At 43.9% G+C, this 19970-nt stretch overlaps 2 protein-coding genes across 9 annotated transcripts in view; one reads left to right on the forward strand and one right to left on the reverse strand.

The window, feature by feature from the left end:
* The window catches only part of HP1BP3 (heterochromatin protein 1 binding protein 3), a 37283-nt gene extending 35280 nt beyond the window's left edge, over window positions 1-2003 (reverse strand). For 3 of the 8 annotated variants that reach the window (XM_070458868.1, XM_020912021.2, XM_070458870.1), the window contains exon 1: window positions 1913-2001. The gene's annotated coding sequence lies outside the window, so the exon portion shown is untranslated. Of the gene's footprint in view, window positions 1-892; window positions 1203-1316; window positions 1412-1912 lie in introns of those variants that run through there. The other 5 variants (XM_020912024.2, XM_020912027.2, XM_070458869.1 and 2 more) reach the window with 5 other exon arrangements.
* LOC110149558 (serine/arginine repetitive matrix protein 3-like) lies at window positions 1171-19863 on the forward strand. The gene is made up of 3 exons (XM_070458448.1): window positions 1171-1453; window positions 1715-12207; window positions 13257-19863. Exons 1-2 carry the CDS (start codon window positions 1171-1173, stop codon window positions 2569-2571), a joined length of 1140 nt encoding a protein of 379 aa, XP_070314549.1. The 3' UTR covers window positions 2572-12207; window positions 13257-19863.
* Window positions 19864-19970: the final 107 nt, after the last annotated feature.

Here is a 19970-nt window from a genome sequence, read left to right on the forward strand (position 1 = left end):
GCTAGAAACTTTTTTTTCCACTTCCATATTTCAAAGAAATCAGTATTACTTAATTAGTATCTATCTTGCACACAGATACTCTGGACACTACGGGTACCTCACCCCCTCCTAAGATAAGCACAATCTAACTGGCTGAAGAGTGAGCATTTTTTCATCTATACACGTAGAGTTCAGGACGCTTCCTCCAACTTCTCGCCCTCAATCTTCCAATTCGACAAGGCCAAAAATACCCTTTAAAAATGTCACTTCTACTCTGAAACACGCTGCACTAAATTTCTAAAAAGAGTAATGAAATTTTAAAACTTCCTAACAGCTTCACGCCTATACCGGATTAAACAAATCTTCCAAAGTCAAACTAGCCACGTCTAGCTTCACTCTAAGTCAGCTTGACAGTGAAGCCCCAGGTGAATTCCCACCAGCACTTCGAACCAGACTGTCACTTTTCAACCTAACTTAAGGTCAGGAAGCATAACCGCAGAAAGAAAAGGTACACATGAAAAGAGGGGTCAAGTTCACCCTGGCCGTCCTCTGTGCGGGGGGACAGTCCCTCAAAGAGGCGTTTCGATCATAGTGTTAGTCGCTCAGTCGTGGCCGACTCTCTGCGACCCCATGGACTGCAGCCCGTCAGGCTCCACTGTCCACGAGATTTTCCAGACAAGGATACTGGAGTGGGTTGCCATTTCCTTCTCCAGGCGATCTTCCCGTCCCAGGGATCGAACCCGGGTCTCCTGCATTGCAGGCAGATTCTTTACCAACTGAGCTACAAGGGAAGCCCTGTTTCAATCATAGATCAACGGTCAATTCGTAAAAAAAGACAAAAATCCAACCCTTTGATCTAGGGCTCTCGCTTCACCCCTCCTGCCTCCAGCTCTTTACAAACGCCCCTACTCACAGGCTTGACTTTATTAACTAAATCGACCTCGTCTAAGGAGCAGTGAGTCACAAGCTCGACGAAAGCCATGGGAAGGGGGGGAAAACGAAAGCTGAGGCCCGGGTGGCAGCAGCGGCGGCGGCGGCAGCAGCAGCGGCGGCGGCGGCTTTTCTGGGGCGCGAACAGCTGACTCCGCGCCGGGCCCGAAAACCCGGGCGGAAAGACCAGCAGAGACAAAGGCGGGGAGCGCCGAGCACAAGGCGGGGGTGGGGGGAGAAAGAGAAGAGAGCGGAGCCGGGATGAAGGCTGCGAGGCAGAGGGCGGCGGGCTCAGCGCGAGCTCCAGCCCCGGAAGGCCGACGCCGCGACCAGGGCAGCGCCCGCCCGCCTGCGCGCGCGCCACGCAGGAGGCGACGGACCGCGAGCACCAACCCCCGCGCACTCACCGCTGGGAGCTCCGTAATGGCGGCAGCGGCGGCGAGGGCGGGGACCCCGGGGGGGTGTGTGGGGGGGCGGGTCCGCCACAGCCAGTCACCGCCGCCGGCATCTTTCGAACCGGCTCCGAAAACCTCGGAGGGAGTGGGTGAGGGGGAGGGCGGAGTGGGGGGGGGGGGGGGGGGCCGCCGCGCGCCTCGGGAGCATGCGCGAGCCCTCAGCCAATCAGAGCCGGGCGGGAGGACGCCAGCGCAGGCGCGCTGCGAGGCAAGGCCCTGGATCAGGAAAGCGCTCCCTCACCTCCCCCCGATCCAAACAAAACAAGGGCGGGAGCGCGCGCGCGCGCCAGAGGGCCCCGGAGGCGGCTTCCACCTGAAGGGCAAGGGGCTCGGTTCGCAGCGAGGGTAAGGGAAGAGGGGGCGGAGCGGCCGGGAAAGGCAGACCAAAAAAAAAAAAAAGGCGCCACCTCCGGGGACGCGAGCGCCCCGCCCCCTCCTCTCAGGGAGCGGCGTCGGCGCCCCGGGCGAGCGGTTTCTACCGCCCGCCTACGGGGTCCAGCGGGCCCGCGCCCGCTGCCCGCCCGCCCGCCCATTCCGTCCCGCGTTACCTCTGCGCTCCCCACTTCCTGGCGCCCGCGTGCTGCGAGGCTTCTCGGCTCCGCTCCCGCTCACCGCCTCCGCCACCGCTGTCCTCCAGGCCCAGCCGCCGAGCTCTGCCGCCCCGCCCCCCTGCTCGCGGCCCCGCGCGCGCACTCGCGCGCGCCCATCCCTCACGCCGGCCCCGCCCCCCCGCGCGCGTCCCTCGCGCCGGCCCCGCCCCCGCCCCCGCGCCCCCCACAGCCTGTGGACGCGGAGGGAGCGCGCGAGACTCGCCTCCCCCCGGTCGGGCACGCGGGGGCGCGAGAAGGCGGGCGGGGCTGGCGCGAGGGACGCCGGGGCGGCGCTGACTGTCCGCGCGTCTTCCGCTGGCACCTCTCGGGTGGCTCCCGTCGTCTGGGCTGGCGCTGTTTCGGTGTCCTCGGGTTCCATCCCTGAGTTTCCACTTCGGCGCCCCATCTGCCTTTGGAGGGGGTTGGCCTTTCCCGCTCCCGAGTTGAGCACAAGAACGACCCTCTTCTTTGAAGACGACGAAATGATTAGAAACCCAGAGAGCGGAGAGTGCAGTTACCTCACGCTCGTTCCTATGAAGTCTCCTCACAGGACACAGGAATGCCTCAGGAAAAGAACTGTAGAAGTTGCTTTTCTGGTCAATGAAGCGGTCTCCTAATCACATAAGCAGGGAGTGTCCTCAAGAAGGAAACTTCGGGATTGGAAAGGGAATTCCCTTAGAATTTTTACGTTAGTACCAACGTGCTTAGGCTATGTACGTTACTGCTGAAAAACGTTAGAACTTTTTCAAAGTCGGTTTGGGGAAAATTCGATGTATCTAAAGTAGTAGGTGTTTTGTCGGGGGTAGAGGGGGTTTTGTTACTGAGTATACTCTTAGAGAAATAGTTAACACTACAATAGCCTTGAGGCTCAGAGCAGTGTGACAGGCAGTCGAATGCGTGTACCTGTCCTTCTTAAGATTTACTATGAAACCATCTTAAGCACTTTATAACCCAGTCCTCAGGCTCTGGCGTTGCCATGAGCACTTTTAACTGTCTCACCAGCTTTCCCAGGCACAGCCATCACACTCCATCCGTTCCAAAGTTAGCTATATAAAAATATCACCACAACCACAAATTCCTTACAAGGTGAAGGACATTACCATTAATGTCCCAATGGCATTACCAGTGCCCTGGCATCCTGGTGGGTCCCATTAAACATGTTCACAAGGAGTTGGGGTCATCTCATCACCGTTTCTATCTTTTGTCTCCTTTTAAAAAGACTTCCATTTTTATGTATTTATTTGCTTAAAACATCCTACCTTTCTTTTTCCCGAAAATGTCTTTATCCCCATCTCAGACAAGGAGCTGACACAGATAAGAGCAAACTAGATTCCACCTTTACACAGATTTTTTGCTTAAAACACACACAACTTACTCTTCTTTAGAACACACACCCTCGAGGGGAGAAACCCTGGAACACAGTTCTTCGTGTGCACACAGAGGTACGTGCACACACGCCACCCACCCCCCCCCCCCCCCCCCAGCTAGGCACTGAAGCGACCATTTCCTTAAACCTGAAGGTGTTTTCTCACTTACAAAAAAGGACTTGAAGTGTTTACTGGACATGTATATTGCTTGAGGCGTTTTACCTCTGCTAACTGTAACGTCTGGTCAGTTTTGATTTTTATGCTTAGCCACATCTGAGTTAAGACACCATGGGGGTATGGTTTTATAGTTTATCTCACTTGGTTTTCTTTGAGCTATACTAGTAAAAACATCATTCAGTTGTGTTTCTTGAGAAACAGAGTTACATGATGGTTTTTGTACCCTTTACTTAAGCTGTTAGGCTGACATTCTGCACTGGAGGGAACATAGACCTGCAAGTTGAAGAGCAGCTCTGTCCTCATGGAGTGAGTGTGTGGAGGTTATGATCAGAGCATCAGTAAGACCCTCTTGCAAAAAGAGACCTCTCACACTGAAATCAAAATCCCTGAAGTTGGCACCATTCATTCCTTTTAAGCTTCACTCTCTTCTAAAGTACTTTTAAAGTGCTAATATCAAGGAGAGCTAACATATAGGCCTCAAACTGATAATTGAGAATTCATTGTTATAATCTCTGAACTTGAAAATATAAAGCTTTCCATTGCATAGTCAGGGATCAGAAGTATAAGAACTCTGAGTGTCTGCATAGAGGAGGAGCACCTAGGAGAAAGAAAAGGAGTAAATGTGCTGTTGTCTGTGATGACTTCACACTTCTGCCCATAGCCATCAAGGTTAGAGGAATGACTCAGGAGTCCCAGAATCGTAAGGAAATGTAGGGTTTTGTGAACTAGAAAAGCCCCAAAATGCAATTGCAGCATCTCTAGTTTTCAAAAAAAAAAATCCATTTTTTTTTCAGAAGCCAAGTCCCTGTTGAAACTTTAGCACGTTTTACGGACTTCGTGGCCTGCTGTCAACGCAATAGTTTTACTTTTTTTTTTTTTTTTGGCTATTCTTCACTAAGTGATACTTAAGTCTGTTAGGGTAAAAGGTCATGTTTTGTATAGAAAAACAAAATAATGTGACTTTAGAGATTTAGGTATAAGGATAGAAAAAGATGAAACAATTTCAGATTCCAGGAGTATTCCAGACCAGAGCTACAACACTGCCTCATGAGGTTGAGCATGAAAGATACATCCACCTATTTTACTCACATTCTACTGTGTGTTAACACAGACATTTGAAGAATAATTCTTGATTGTCTGGTGCGGAGAGATGTTTCTGTTCCTAGCAAGTCTATCTTTGTTTTCCCCACAAATCAAGGACAATTCTGTAATTTCACACACAAGTAACCAAAAACCTGGCTGGAGATTGGTTCCTTAAGAAGGTATGGTTCTAGTAGAACTGGGGGTCACTTGACTTTTCTGGTTTCCAGCCAGGAAGACTGGAAATGACTCTCAAATTTGGTTGCAGCTTGAAGAGGGATGGCAAGAGAACAATTTGTACTATTAGGACAAAAAAATACAAAAACAAAGCCGGAGGCTGACGAAGATGTTTAATATTACTTCACCACTGCCACTCTTTTAGTGGTTTTTCTCTTCTATTATTTTTACTTCCTGAGGCCAAGACCCTGGTTTAGAGACAGGTAACAACCCCGCATCCTCCTCTGCCAGTGCTGCACTTACTGGTGACAGTAACTTTAACTCCATTCATCCCAGCAGTCATCAAACTGAAAGACTTCTTTCTAAACTTTGAAAAATGCTGAGTCTAAAATATGTCTGATCCCAATTGTTTTGGATATCATGTATCAGAATATACAAACCAAATAAACTTTACAAAATAACATTTACCGTCATAAGTTCTCTCCCCATATATATGTGTGTGTGTATATCTATATGTATTTACAGTGCTGGAGGAAATCCATTAATTTTGCCATTCACAATTTGAGAGCCTCTGTTCCAGATGTCACTAGCCCTCTGGTGTTCAATTGGAGTCAATGTTTCTAGCTTCTTGAAGAGATCTGAAAAGTGTTAATGCCAAGAGTTTACTATCATTTTGAGGAGGGTAAGTTTTATTTATTTATTAATTTATTTATTTATTTTTTAAAGGAGTGGGTTTGGTGTCGTTCACGATTTGGGAAGCTAACTAGTTCCAGGTACAAACTCCTGGATAACAGCAGGTATGCTGCTGCTGCTGCTAAGTCACATCAGTCGTGTCCAACTCTGTGGACCCCATAGACGGCAGCCCACCAGGCTCCCATGTCCCTGGGTTTCTCCAGGCAAGAATACTGGAGTAGGTTGCCATTTCCTTCTCCATGGAGGGTAAGTTTTAAAAGCTGTCCTTTAAGTTTGAAGTGGCTGATATATTGGATGAAGTTACAATTCAGTCTTCAAAGTAACAAAAACACTTGGGAATGTTATTACAGGTGTCTAATGCTGAAGCTGAAACTCCAATACTTTGGTCACCTCATGCGAAGAGTTGACTTACTGGAAAAGACCCTGATGCTGGGAGGGATTGGGGGCAGGAGGAGAAGGGGACGACAGAGGATGAGATGGCTGGATTGCATCACCGACTCGATGGACACGAGTTTGAGTAAACTCCGGGAGTTGGTGATGGACAGGGAGGCCTGGCGCGCTGCGATTCATGGGGTCACAGAGTCAGACACGACTGAGTGACTGAACTGAACTGAATCAAGGTCCCTAAGGCACTTAGTCCTGTATCTCTTAGGGAAAGAAACAGAATTTGCTTTCAAGCCTGGCTCATGTCAGTTTCTGGGAATTGTATATGTTGAACCATCTTTCCCCCCTTTTAAACACCAGAAGCAAAACAACCACATTTTAGACATTATAAAGACACTCTTGATTTGCCAAACTTACCTAAAAATCAAAATATATCCAGTGTTGACAGTGTAACATGAAGCAAATTTGCCAACAGTACCATTTTCTCCCTCTAAACCTACTTTGTGACTCTATGGGCAAATTATACTTGCAGGAAGATGTCTGAAGGGAACCAGGCCTGTGATGGTGGCAGGAGATTAAGTGACCGTCAGATCAGTGACAACAAGGGCGGGGGACTATCATGGTTTACCTGCTGCGAGGAGGTTGGGTTAGTGTGAGGCAGGACCTTCAGTTTTTAAACCAGTAAGCTCCCAGCAGAATGAGCTGGTCACCGTAACACATCTTTCCTTCATGGTTATGGGGAAATTTGAGAGAGTTTCTTTAAAGAGAAAGATAACCCCTCCAATAAAACCCAGTAATTTAAAACATGAATCAAAATTTGTGACTGGAGACAAAAGACATTTTTAAAAGAATCATTAAATTGGACCCATTTGTTGAAAAACAAAACTGAAGTCCCAAAAAAATGGTGATGGAAAGGATCTTTCCCTGTTATAAAACAAAGTGAAACTGCACAGTGGTGAGAAACTGAAGTTTTTTCAAAAAGAGAAAATACCATAAAACACTGGCTTTGAATATTCCTGAAATACTTGCAGCAAGGTTGTCAGTTTCAACCCAAAGTTTGGAAAGAGCAAGATTCAAGATTGAGAGTCAGATTGTTAGTTCAACTTTTAAAATTTAAATTTTGATTCATCAGTGATGTCTTTGTTCTTCCCAATAGAAAAAACATTTTGACCAAAAAGGCATAAATTTCAAATGTTCAAATTTGACATTTTTATGTCTCTGCTTTACACTCTACTTGAATGAGTCTATGATACTTTAAAAAATCCTGAAATTTAGTCTAACCAGCTAGTATAGCTGTCTCTTTATCCAAAGTAGTTAGCATCTCCTACATTAGGAACAAGGGCAGACATATGACCCAGCAATCCCACTTCTGGGCATACACACCAAGGAAACCAGATCTGAAAGAGCCACATGCACCCCAATGTTCATCGCAGCACTGTTTATAATAGCCAGGACATGGAAGCAACCCAGATGCCCATCAGCAGACGAATGGATGAGGAAGCTGTGGTACATATACACCATGGAATATTACTTAGCCATTAAAAAGAATTCATTTGAATCAGTTCTAATGAGATGGATGAAACTGGAGCCCATTATACAGAGCGAAGTAAGCCAGAAAGATAAAGACCAATACAGTATACTAACACATATATATGGACTTCAGAAAGATGGTAACGATAACCCTATATGCAAAACAGAAAAAGAGACTCAGATGTATGGAACAGACTTGTGGACTCTGGGAGAAGGCGAGGGTGGGATGTTTCAGGAGAACAGCATTGAAACATGTATATTATCTAGGGTGAAACGGATAACCAGCTCAGGTTGGGTACATGAGACAAGTGCTCGTGCCTGGTGCACTGGGAAGACCCAGAGGGATCGGGTGGAGAGGGAGGTGGGAGGGGGGACTGGGATGGGGAGTACATGTAAATCCATGGCTAATTCATATCAATGTATAACAAAAACTACTGTAATGATGTAAAGTAATTAGCCTCCAACTAATAAAAATTAAAAAAAAAAAAAGAAAAAAAAAAAAAATTCAATAGGAACAAGGGCAGAGCTGTATATGACATAATATGCATTTTCCCCAGAATATGTATTTTTAAGTACTTGGTATTTTTAGTAGTTTGTTATTGTTTTATAGCAAAAACTAGTTGTTTTTTCTTTCTGTCATAGGTAGGGCAATGTGTAACTTGCAAAGGATACCATTAATTTATGCCCCCCAAAAATGTTTTTCCTTTTTTTCAATGCCTTTCTTATTGAATCCTAGGAAAAGTGAAAAGTAAAAGCGAAAAGTAAAAGCTGCTAAATCTCCTCTCTGTTATCTGTCAGAGGAGAAGACTGAGATTTCAGGGCATCCTAGGGAAAACAAAACAATAAAAAAAAAATTTTTTTAACTACACAAAGAACAGTAAAGAAACATGGATGGGCAAACCATGATCTACAGTTAATGAATGTAGTAGAATTTTGTATGTGGCTATGACTAGGGTTGTAGAATGTGATAGAGAACTTTGGACACAGGGAGGACAGGCCCCAGGTGCTCCAGGCAGAATGCTGGGGGCTTTATCTCTCCTTTAATTAATCCTCAAAACAACCTTATGAGGTGGATGTGTTTACAGATGAGGGAACTTGAGGTTTAAACAACCCATGCAGGGTTGCATTAAAGGCTCTATATTTTTCCAATTCCAATACTCCCAACAAATATCCACTATACCATTTTCCCAAGTGTAGAATAAAGACTTCTGGTGGTGAGAGAATATAAATTTGGGAAATCACTGCCTTCCAGAAAAACCAGTTTGTGAGTCTCAGCGCTGACACTTGCTAGGAGCAAAACTTCTGTGGCATTTAGATTCTTACTGTTGAAAGCAAGCAGTACCAACTTATATATGTACCAGAGGGCTGGTGCAGACTGAATTAGACAACACCAAGTCATGCGGATGTAGAAAAGGCTTAGTATTTTTGTATTACAGACGAGAAAACAAAGCCTAAATATTTTTATGACATTGTGCAGGAGACAATGATCAAGACCATACCCAAGAAAAAGAAATGCAAAAAGGCAAAATTATTGTCTGAGGTCTTACAAATAGCTGTGAAAAGAAGGGAAGTGAAAAGCAAAGGAGAAAAGGAAAGATATATCCATTTGAATGCAGAGTTTCAAAGAATAGCAAGGAGAGATAAGAAAGGCTTCCTCAGCGATCAATGCAAAGAAATAGAGGAAAACAATAGAATGGGAAAGACTAGAGATCTCTTCAAGAAAATCAGAGATACCAAGGGAACTTCTCATGCAAAGATGGGCACGATAAAGGACATAAAAGATATGGACCTAACAGAAGCAGAAGATATTAAGAAGAGGGGGCAAGAATACACAGAACTATACAAAAAAGATCTATACAACCCAGATAATCATGGTGTGATCACTCATCTAGAGCAAGACATTCTGGAATGTGAAGTCAAGTGGGCCTTAGGAAGCATCACTATGGACGAAGCTAGTGGAGGTGATGGAATTCCAGTTGAGCTATTTCAAATCCTGAAAGATGATGCTGTGAAAGTGCTGCACTCAATATGCCAGCAAATTTGAAAAACTCGGCAGTGGCCATAGGACTGGAAAAGTTCTGTTTTCATTTCAATCCCAAAGAAAGGCAATGCCAAAGAATGCTCAAACTACTGCACAATTGCGCTCATCTCACACACTAGCAAAGTAATGCTCAAAATTCTCCAAGCCAGGCTTCAACAGTATGTGAACCGTGAACTTCCAGATGTTCAAGCTGCATTTAGAAAAGGCAGAGGAACCAGAGATCAAATTGCCAACATCCACTGGGTCATCAAAAAAGCAAGAGAGTTCCAGAAAAACATCTACTTTTGCTTTATTGACTACGCCAAAGCCTTTGACTGGGTGGATCACAACAAACTGTGGAAAATTCTTAAAAGAGATGGGATTACCAGATTACCTTATCTGCCTCCTGAGAAATCTGTATGCAGGTCAAGAAGCAACAGTTAGAACTGGACATGGAACAACAGACTGGTTCCAAATCAGGAAAGGAGTGTGTCATGGCTGTATGCTGTTACCCTGCTTATTTAACTTATATGCAGAGTACATCATGAGAAACATTGGGCTGAATGAAGCACAAGCTGGAATCAAGATTGCTGGGAGAAATATCAATAACCTCAGATATGCAGATTACACCACCCTTATGGCAGAAAGCAAAGAGGAACAAAAGAGCCTCTTGATGAAAGTGCAAGAGGAGAGTGAAAGAGTTGGCTTAAAACTCAACATGCAGAAAACTAAGATCATGGCATCCAGTCCCATCACTTCATGGCAAGTAGATAGGAAAACAATGGAAACAGTGACAGACTTTATTTTGGGGGCACTCCAAAATCACTGCAGATGGTGACTGCTGCCATGAAATTAAAAGACGCTTGCTCCTTGGGAAAAAAGCTATGACCAACCTAGACAGCATATTAAAAAGCAGAGACATTACTTTGCAAACAAAGGTCTATCTAGTCAAAGCTATGGTTTTTCCAGTAGTCATCTACGGATGTGACAGTTGAACTATAAAGAAAGCTGAGTGCGAGTGCTGAAGAATTGATGCTTTTTAACTGTGGTGTTGAAGACTCTTGAGAGTCCCTTGGACAGTAAGGAGATCCAACCAGTCCATCCTAAAGGAAATAAGTCCTAAAATATTCATTGGAAGGACCGATGCTGAAGTTGAAATGCCAATACTTTGGCCACCTGATGCAAAGAACTGACTCATTGGAAAAGACCCTGATGCTGGGCAAGATTAAGGGCAGGAGGAGAAGGGGACGTCAGAGGATGAGATGGTTGGGTGGCATTATTGATTCGATGGACATGAGTTTGAGCAAGCTCCAGGAGTTGGTGATAGACAGGGAGGCCTGGTGTGCTGCAGTCCATGGGGTCACAAAGAGTCAGACACGACTGACCGACTGAACTGAACTGAACTGTTTTACAAATAGCACTTATTTTTAGTTAGCTTTTGGTGAAGAGCTTTATAAGCTGGCAGGGATACAAAGTGTTCTTAGGCAGTAGTTCTCAAACTTCAGTGTGCCTGAGAGCTTGTTAAAAGTTTCCTGGGCTCCTTCCATTCCTTCAGATTCTGATTTAGTAGGTTAGGGTCTGTGTATGGGCAGTTCTGATGTGCTCACAGGTGATACTGATTCTGCTGGTCTAAGGTCCACACTTTCAATGACCTTAATCTTAGATATGGGCTTCCCTGGTGGCTTAGCAGTAAAGAATCTGCCTGCCATGCAGGAGACCTGGGTTTGATCCCTGGGTCAGGAAGATCCTCTGGAGGAGGGCATGGCCCCACTCTAAGTACTCTTGCCTGTAAAATCTAATGGACAGAGGAGCCTGGTTGGCTACAGTCCATAGGGTCGCACAGAGTTGGACACGACTGAGGTGACTAAACAATGGCAGCAGCAGCAATCTTAGATATAAACTTAAACTGCAAAATAAAATAAAATAAACTTAAACTGCTTTCCAAAGAGCCAGAAGCTATTCCAATTCACTGTGTTGCTAAATTTTGGGGCTGGGGATCATTTAATGATGAAAAAGTACTGCCATTCCCAAAGTGAGAACTTATTTAAAAAAAAAAAAAGCACACGCACAAACCAATGAAGGTAGGTCTCTAGCAAATGCTATTGAATTGAGAGTATAAGGCAATTTTCAAAAAGTACTTTTCATCCTTTAGTCCAGAAAAGGTTTGTCTGGATTAATTTGTCATAGGACATGTTCAAATTCTACTTTTGCATGTGAGAATGAACTCTCACCATACCTGGCACTCTTGCTTCATTTTTCAAATATACCCTGCATCTCCTTTGCACTCATCATTCTGTCTACTTGAACCCATCCCATAAGTGTTTAATTCTTTAGACTTCTCAGTTTAAAATTCTCTTCCTAAAGGAAGCATACCCTAATCCCCTGGTTTATACAGGGAGCCCATTACCTGCTTTCACAGCTCTGTATTTTCAAAACATGTGCCTTTTGTAATGCCACACTTGTGTGTCCAACCAACACCTTGCAGTTAAAAAATATGTTTTAAATACTTGAAAATATAAGTTGTTCTCTAAACAATTTGGTAAATCAGGTTATTTTCACCATTCCACAGTGGTCTCATATTAGAATCACCTAGGCAACTTGAAAACAAAATGATGCCAAGGTTCATCTCCAGAAATTTGGAAACAACTGCCCTGGGGTTGAGTCCCAAGATTTGTGCTTTTGAAAACTCCCAGGTGAATCTACCATGCAGCAGTGCTGAGCCGCAGTACTCGCCGTTCTAGGAAGCAGTTAGATAGGAGTGCTGTTGGAGCTTTGCCAAAGATGGTTTCCCAGGACCAGGTCAGAAGACATATTATCAATAAGAGGTAAATATTTCAGAAGAGTCAGAAAGGAAATCACTGCTAGAACAAGTTCAACTGCTGGACAGTCATTTGTTTAGAAAATTTCTTGATAGTCTTACTGTTGTTCAGTCATGTCCAACCCCATGGACTGCAGCACACTAGGCTTCCCTGTTCTTCACCATCTCCTGGAGCTTGCTCAAACTCATGTCCATTGAAGTCAGTGATGCCATCCAACCATCTCAATCTTCTGTCATCCGCTTCTCCCCTTGCCCTCAATCTTTCCTAGCATCAGGGTCTTTTCCAGTGAGTTGGCTGTTCACATCAGGTGGCCAAAGTACTGGAGCTTCAGTGTGAGCATCAGTCCTTGCAGTGAATATTCAGGGTTGATCTCCTGGTTTGATCTTGCAGTCCAAGGGACTCAAGAGTCCTCTCTGGCACCACAGTTCGAAAGCACCAATTATTCGGTGCTCAGCCTTCTTTATGGTCCAACTCTCACATGTGTACATGACTCTTACTTCTTCAAAAAGTTTAATAATATCATATTTAACCAAGACTTAATGCACTGTTAAGCTTGGGAAACAGTACTGAAAGTGATTCTGGATGTGCTTACATGGTTGGCAAGAGTAAACTTTTTTTTTTTGGTTGCGCTGTGTCTTTGTTGCTGCTCAAAGGCTTTTTGGCGAGAGGGGACTACCCTTCATTGCAGTGCATGGGTTTCTCATTGCAGTGGCTTCTTGGGCTTCAGTAATTGTGGCACACAGGCTTTAGTTGCTCCATGGCATATGCAATCTTCCCAGACCAGGGATCGAACCCATGTCCCCTGCATCACCAGGCAGGTTCTTCTCCTCTGTGCCACACCAGGGAAGTCCGAGAGTAAACTCTTTCTAGAGAGGACAGTGGGGGCCCATACAAGTGAGACTGGACAAATGACCAGTGAACAGTAGTATTAGTATCAGAACACAGATGTCCCAGTGCCAGTCAAGATCTCTTTGCTACTATGGCTTACAACTTCTCCCTGTACGACCTCTTGCTACCCACCCAGCTGACATTTCCTTTTTTTTTTTTTTGCCCAGCTGGCTCCTCGGATGACCTGATTTGCTTAACCCTTTCATGTTTGCTGGATACATCTAAGACCTTACATTTACCTCCGAGCACGGCTTCAGCGGCGTCTCATCAGGTTTCAGTATGCAGCACCTGCACTGTCAGTTAACTTCTGGTTACTTCATCTCCATTATTATTATCTAACTGCGTTAGTCATCTAGGCAACATTTTAACACTGTACTGTATGGTACACTTTAATAGACTGTCTGAATATTGCTAGCTAGGGGAAAGTTAAAACAAATCATCATCACAGGGAAAGAGAGGGAGTATTTTCAGTCCTTTCTTCCTGTTACGGACGATGAGCAAAAACATAATTATAGTATGTATAGGATGGCGTCTTTTGAGTACCAGAGTTATCACAGAAAAAATGAAGCAGTATTTTCAAAAAGCCATAGTGTTCCTGTGAAACTAGCTCACCTTCAGTAAAAAGAAAGAGAGTTTAAAGTGCCAGCAAAACGAGAAGCAGAGACATACCAGTAGTAATGAGCTCACCCAATGCCCAGTTCTTGGTTTCTAAATAACATTCTCTTAAAGGAAACCAAGGCTCCTAGAAGGAATGGCTGATTCTATAGGTAGTGGTTTCTGGTACTGTCACAAAGTAAGTGCTCGAAAATCTACAGATGAAGAAACATCAAAGAAACACATGAATCAACCTAAAAGTGCTCCCAAGGCCAAAGCTGGAACAACCTATGTGACAAAATAATGTGGCATTGGATCATAACTCAAAATATAAAATAAATATACATGAATCTGAATTGATAGTTAGTGACTAGCTTCCAAACAGACCAGAGTAAGAAAAGGTGAAAAGAAAAGCTAACTTTGGAGTGGAGACCTGGCAAACACCACCATAACCACATAGTTAAGGTGAAACATCACCAATGATGTCATGGGAGCATCACATACCCCCCCCCCCCCCCCCGCCCCGTTATGATATGAGAAGGGCACTTCACTTACAAAGTATTTTTATCCCAAACTCATTACCTTAGTCTAATCATGTGGTGCTGGAGAAGACTCTTGAGAGTCCCTTGGACTGCAAGGAGATTAAACCAGTCAGTCCTGAAGAAAATCAACCCTGAATATTCACTGGAAGGACTGATGCTGAAGCTGAAACTCCAATACTCTGGCCACCTGATGTGAAGAGCTGACTCATTGGAAAAGACACTGATGCTGGGAAAGATTGAGGGCAGGCAACAGAGAGTGAGATGATTGGATGGCATCACTGACTCACAGACATGAGTGTGAAGAAACTCAGGGAGATAGTGATGGACAGGGAAGCCTGGCATGCTACAATTCATGGGGTTGCAAAGAGTCAGACACAAGTTATTGACTGAACAACAATAATCAGGAGAAAAACACCAGACAAACCCAACTGAGGAACATTCTACAAAATACCTGACCAGTGATGTCAAGGTCATGACATACAAGGAAAGCTTAAAAAACTATCAGAGAAGTATGCAGAAAACACCCTGGTTTCGAGAAGAACAAAACTGATGTAATATTAAACTATACTTTGTATGCTTATCTTTCATCTCCCCTTAGAAATGTACTAACTTAGGGTATAAAAGCTACGGTGAAAAATAAAGCATTGCCAGACTCTGCTGCAAAAAAAAAAAAAAAAAAAACTATCAGAGGACACTAAGAATACATGATGACTAAACACAATGTGGTATCCTGGATTGCATCCAGAAGAAAAAGGACCAAAAGGGCAGTAGTGAAAACCAAAGTCTAGAGTTTAGTTCACAGCAATGTACCAATGCTGGCTTCTTAGTTCTGATAAATGTCCACTGGTAATGTAAGTGAAAGTCATTCAGGCGTGTCCGACTCTTTGTGAGCAAATGGATTGTACAGTCCATGCAATTTTCCAGGCCAGAATACTGGAGTAGGTAGCTGTTCCCTTCTCTAGGAGATCTTCCCAACCCAGGGATCAAACCCAGGTCTCAAGCATTGCAGGCAGATTCTTCACCTGCTGAGCCACAAGGGAAGCCCCTGGTAAGGTAACAGGGAATTAGATGAAAGGTACATGGGAATCTACTAGATTTGAAACTCTTCTATAAGCCTAAACTCATTTCAAATAATATATTCATTAAAAAAAAAAAACTTGGCACATGGTTTCTTCAGGATTTGGTAACACAAAATGATGTCTCTTTGGGCATGGGGTGGGTGGTAATCCTAACACTAACAGGTAATCACTTTCCCTCTGAGGGATACATGTGGTATCTGAAGCTAGTGAGCACATAGTGGATCTCTCCCTAAACTACTGGGGGATGTTGAGACTTATAGGGTTCAAGTGTATTGAATAGGAAAGGTAATCATCTATAAGACTAATAAATTGGGATAGTGAGTAGAAAAGTGAAAGTGAAGTCAATCAGCCATGTCCGACTCTTTGCAACCCCACGGACTGTCTCCTACCAGGCTCCTCCATCCATGGGATTTTCCAGACAAGAGTACTGAAGTGGGTTGCATTTCCTTCTCCAGGGGATCTTCCCAACTCAGGGATCAAACCCAGGTCTCCTGCATTGTAGGCAGACACTTTACCCTCTGAGCCACCAGGGAAGCCTCAGTGAGTAGAAGCGGCTCCATTTCAAGGCGTTTTTTATTCCTTAATTTACTCTCATGACAAGTAAGCAGCCTCAAGCTGCTCAGGAAATCAATCATTATGTCCAAATGTGCCTTGTTGGAGAGGACAAATAAAACCTCAAACATCAGGGTACACTGTAGTAGCCTCTAATTCATGCAGGAATTCCAACCCTAAGGAAAAATGACTCAAGTAGCAATGAATGCGAGGTCTAAGTGACCAGACCCCAGTTGCCAGTGCAACTGGGACATCCCAGGTCATGCGGATCAAGTTCACAGAGTGAGAAAAAGAAGTTGTGAGGAACTTGTTCTGAATGAGCTGATGGTTGTAAACATATCGCCAAGTTTTATCTAAAGAAGCGACAGAAAACAAAGAAGGAGAAGACAGAAAAATCAGGGTCTACATCAAGCTGTCCGGTCCCTGACGTTGCAAACGCTCGTGAGGTTTGATCACCTGCTAAATGCTGGACTGGAGGTCAAAGCAAAAAGCAACGCAATGTATGGTTTTATCCATGTGAAGCCACAGAAACAGAGTATGTGGCTCCCAGGGGCTGAGAAGAGTAGAGAAAGAGGAGAAACGACTCCAGGACGCTTCGTCTGGGTTTCTGGCCTGAGGAGAATGTTCTGAAATCAGATAGTGGTGATGGCTGCACAGTGGTGAATACGGTACATTTTGGGTGACTTTAAAAAACCATTCACCTTTGGCTGCACTGGGTCTTTGTCCCTGTGTTTGGGCTTCTAGTTACGTTGAGGGGGGGCGACTCTCCCGTTGCGGTGCGCGGGCTCCAGGCCAGGTGGGCTTCAGGAGTCGTGGCTCCCGAGCCCTAAGCACAGGTTCAGCAGTTGTGGCCCACAGGCTTAGCTGCCCCGCAGCATGTGGAACCTTCCTGGACCAGGGAATGAACCCATTTCCCTTCCACTGGCAGGCGGATTCTTTGTCATTGGACCAACAGGGAAGTCCTGGGTGTATTTTATAGTATGTGAACTATATCTCAATAAGAAAAAAAAACATAAAAATTAAAAGGAATGCAAAAATGCTCCTCTCTTCAAAATGGGGACTGTAGGAGTGCATAAAGGCCAACAGCATGGAGAAAACTGAAAAACTGGATCCTTCTTTTTTTTTTTAAAAAGAATAAAATTTAAGGGAATTCTCTGGTAGTCTAATGGTTAGGATTCTGTACTTTCACTACTATGAAAGTTCCTGGTCAGGGAACTGAGATCCAGCAAACTGCATGATGCAGCCAAAAAGAAAAAAAAAAACAAAGAATAAAACTTAGGTAATGAAAACAGAGAATTACATCCACTAGCCTAAGACTACTTTTTCTAGCTTAGTATCCTTTTGGCTTGAACTGAGTCACTTGAAAGAAAAAACGTCAAAAAACCCATAATGATAACTTGTTTGAAGAGTGGTTCGAGAACAGATAAAACTATCTTTGGGCTAATAATTGTAAATAACCTACAAAGTATTTTGAAATGTTAAGAAAAGACAAAAACCAAATCAAAGATCTGCCAGCATAACAAAGGGCAGACACTTCTTAGTGGGTTAGTATGCTGATGTAACATGTAAAATTCTAGCTTTCATTTTCCATAAAAAATGTGAGTTTCCATGAAAGTAAAGACTGTCTTATTCACTTATATTTCCTGCACTTAGAACACAGTAGATGCTCATTACTAAATGAAACAAGTTCATGATGCAACTATGAACTGGCTTGCTGGTTTTCACAAGAATCTAAAATGAGTTTATTTTGAAAACTGGCATCATGTTCTTTTGCTAGAAAGGGAAAATAACTCATTTAAACTTAATGAAACACTGTAAGTTAACTGGTTTGAATACAGGCATAAAGCACCTTAATGAGTGAACCAGATCTTAATGGACCTACCTGTTCCCAAAGTGAAAGAGCTTCAAAGTGAAAGAGCTGCAGGTATGTCAGCGCTGCCCATGTCATCTATTACCTTAAACCAAACATCACCAAACCTTGCTTTCAAGTAAGAAAACTGTAGAGAAAGTAGGAGTCATGACGGCGTTTCTGCATTTTAGCTGGTACAAGTGTGGATCAATTATCCCACTTTGCTCATATTTTGCCATTGGTAACCTTGCTAATCCCATCTAATATTCTGTATATAAAGCAACAAGTTACCCAAAAGTTACTTTGGAGTCTCCTCATCACAGTTCATGTTACAGATGAGACTGCAGACACTTATTTCTGTTATCGTACTATAGATGTTTATATAGCTGAAGCTTTTTTCAACCCTTGAATTATTTTCCCCCTGATATTCTTCTCTTTCCTCCAATCCTTACACATGTCCACATCTGAAATACTGATGAACAGGTTATCACTGCTACCTGAAGTTCCTTCCTGGCTAGACCCCTGCAAACAACAGTCACTGATTTCCAGAAGGCAGTTCCCACCCCCACACCCTGTGAGTGCTGCCAACACCTAAAACTACATCCCAGTCAGATTTCTGGCTCAGAATCCTCTGCACTTTGATTCTGGCAGCTGTTAAAACTCAAAATAATAGAATCGAGTTGCTTCTTCCAATGGAGGGCTCCCAGGCAGAGCCTGTGGTCAGACCCTGAAACAGCTTTTCAGGCTCCATCTCTTATGACAGCAGCTGTCATCTGCCTGTCACAAGACTTTCAGGACTTGGCTCTTGGAGAACAGCCTTCGGCCACTTCACAGTGGGCTCTGTGGGCTCATGGAGGGGCATCCTGTGTTCTGTTCAACTACATTCTGAGAGAGAGAACTTTTTACTGCTATGGAAAATTTTGTTCTTGTGCATTACAAGTCTTGCCAAGTCTCTTAACGTGAGCATTTCTTCAGAGATGGAAGCCAGAAGAACTCTTTGGTTATTCAGATACAGAATACAAGGCTGCATATTTGGGAGCAGCCTGGCTTTCTTCATAAATGCATTTTGTAGGGTGATGGTCTACAAATAATTGAAATGGAAAGCCACTTGTAGAGACAACAACTTCATCAAAGGACACAGACACACACACAGACACACAGACCTACACACACAACAAAGCACAGCACAGCACTCCAGTATCTGTCAGAGAAACAAAGGCCCAAACCACAGTCCACTTTATACTCACCAGAATGGCTTGCATGAATTTGAAGTTGGGGTAAATGTGATTTTCACACGTGGTATTGGTTTGGTTTTAAACCACATGCTCACTTATTTTAAGAAGCGTAATTTAACTTTGGTTTCTTTAAAAGACATCTTTGGGTTTCTTAAGCATTGGAGGCAGTGATGGATTTAAAAATCACTGGTACTGGTCGTTTCAAACGAAAGTAGTTTCCCTAATCCAAATACATGCAGTGGGACACTCGGGGATTTGTAACAGTGCTGCTGGCTTTGTTCCTGCCAAGGATGTATTTTTGCTTGGTGTTGGAAAGAAGCATCCCGTGGACTTCAGAGAAGCTCCCCCACCCAAGCATGAGTGCCCTGCGTTGCCCACAAAGCAGCCTGCCTTTTTCCACTGCAGACACACAGACACACACGCTCTCGCCCGCCCGCCCGCCCCTCAGAAGCGATCTGGATCAGACGACACGGAGTCAGACAGCACCCCCCAGGGGTGGGCGCACATGCAGCAGCTGTCAAAAGGAGAAGCCACTTGACTTTCTTTTAAACTTGCAATGTTTGCCTTTATTTTGTTCTTTATATTTTGAAAGTGAAAAGAAATAGTACTGAGTCAATTTCTTTTTGTTTTTTTTTTTTTTTTTAAATATTTGTTCTATGTATTTACAAGCCTTAAAGTTGCTCTAAAGATTTCAAAAGTATTGAGTACTTTTCCCAGGGTAGCACTTTTTTTTTTTTTAAACAATTCTTGGAGTTCTCTGGTCCACAGCATTTCTTTCTGTTCCAAGGTTATGTATGTTTTGATTACTATTGTGATTTTTTTATTTTCTGAAGCAAGCTGAGAGGCAGGCAGAAAGATCTGATGCCAAAAAAAAAAAAAAAAAAAATCTTTCTTACCTTGTTCACCCCAAACCTTCTCAAATCTGGACTAAATACTATGCTTTGAAACAAACGTGAGGTGCATCTGAAGGGGAGGGAAATTTATTTCTCTGCTTTTCTATTATACAAGTTGTTTACAGAAACTGCAAATT

Source organism: Odocoileus virginianus, chromosome 30 (genome assembly GCF_023699985.2).
Source record: "Odocoileus virginianus isolate 20LAN1187 ecotype Illinois chromosome 30, Ovbor_1.2, whole genome shotgun sequence".
Taxonomy (NCBI): Eukaryota; Metazoa; Chordata; class Mammalia; order Artiodactyla; family Cervidae; genus Odocoileus; species Odocoileus virginianus.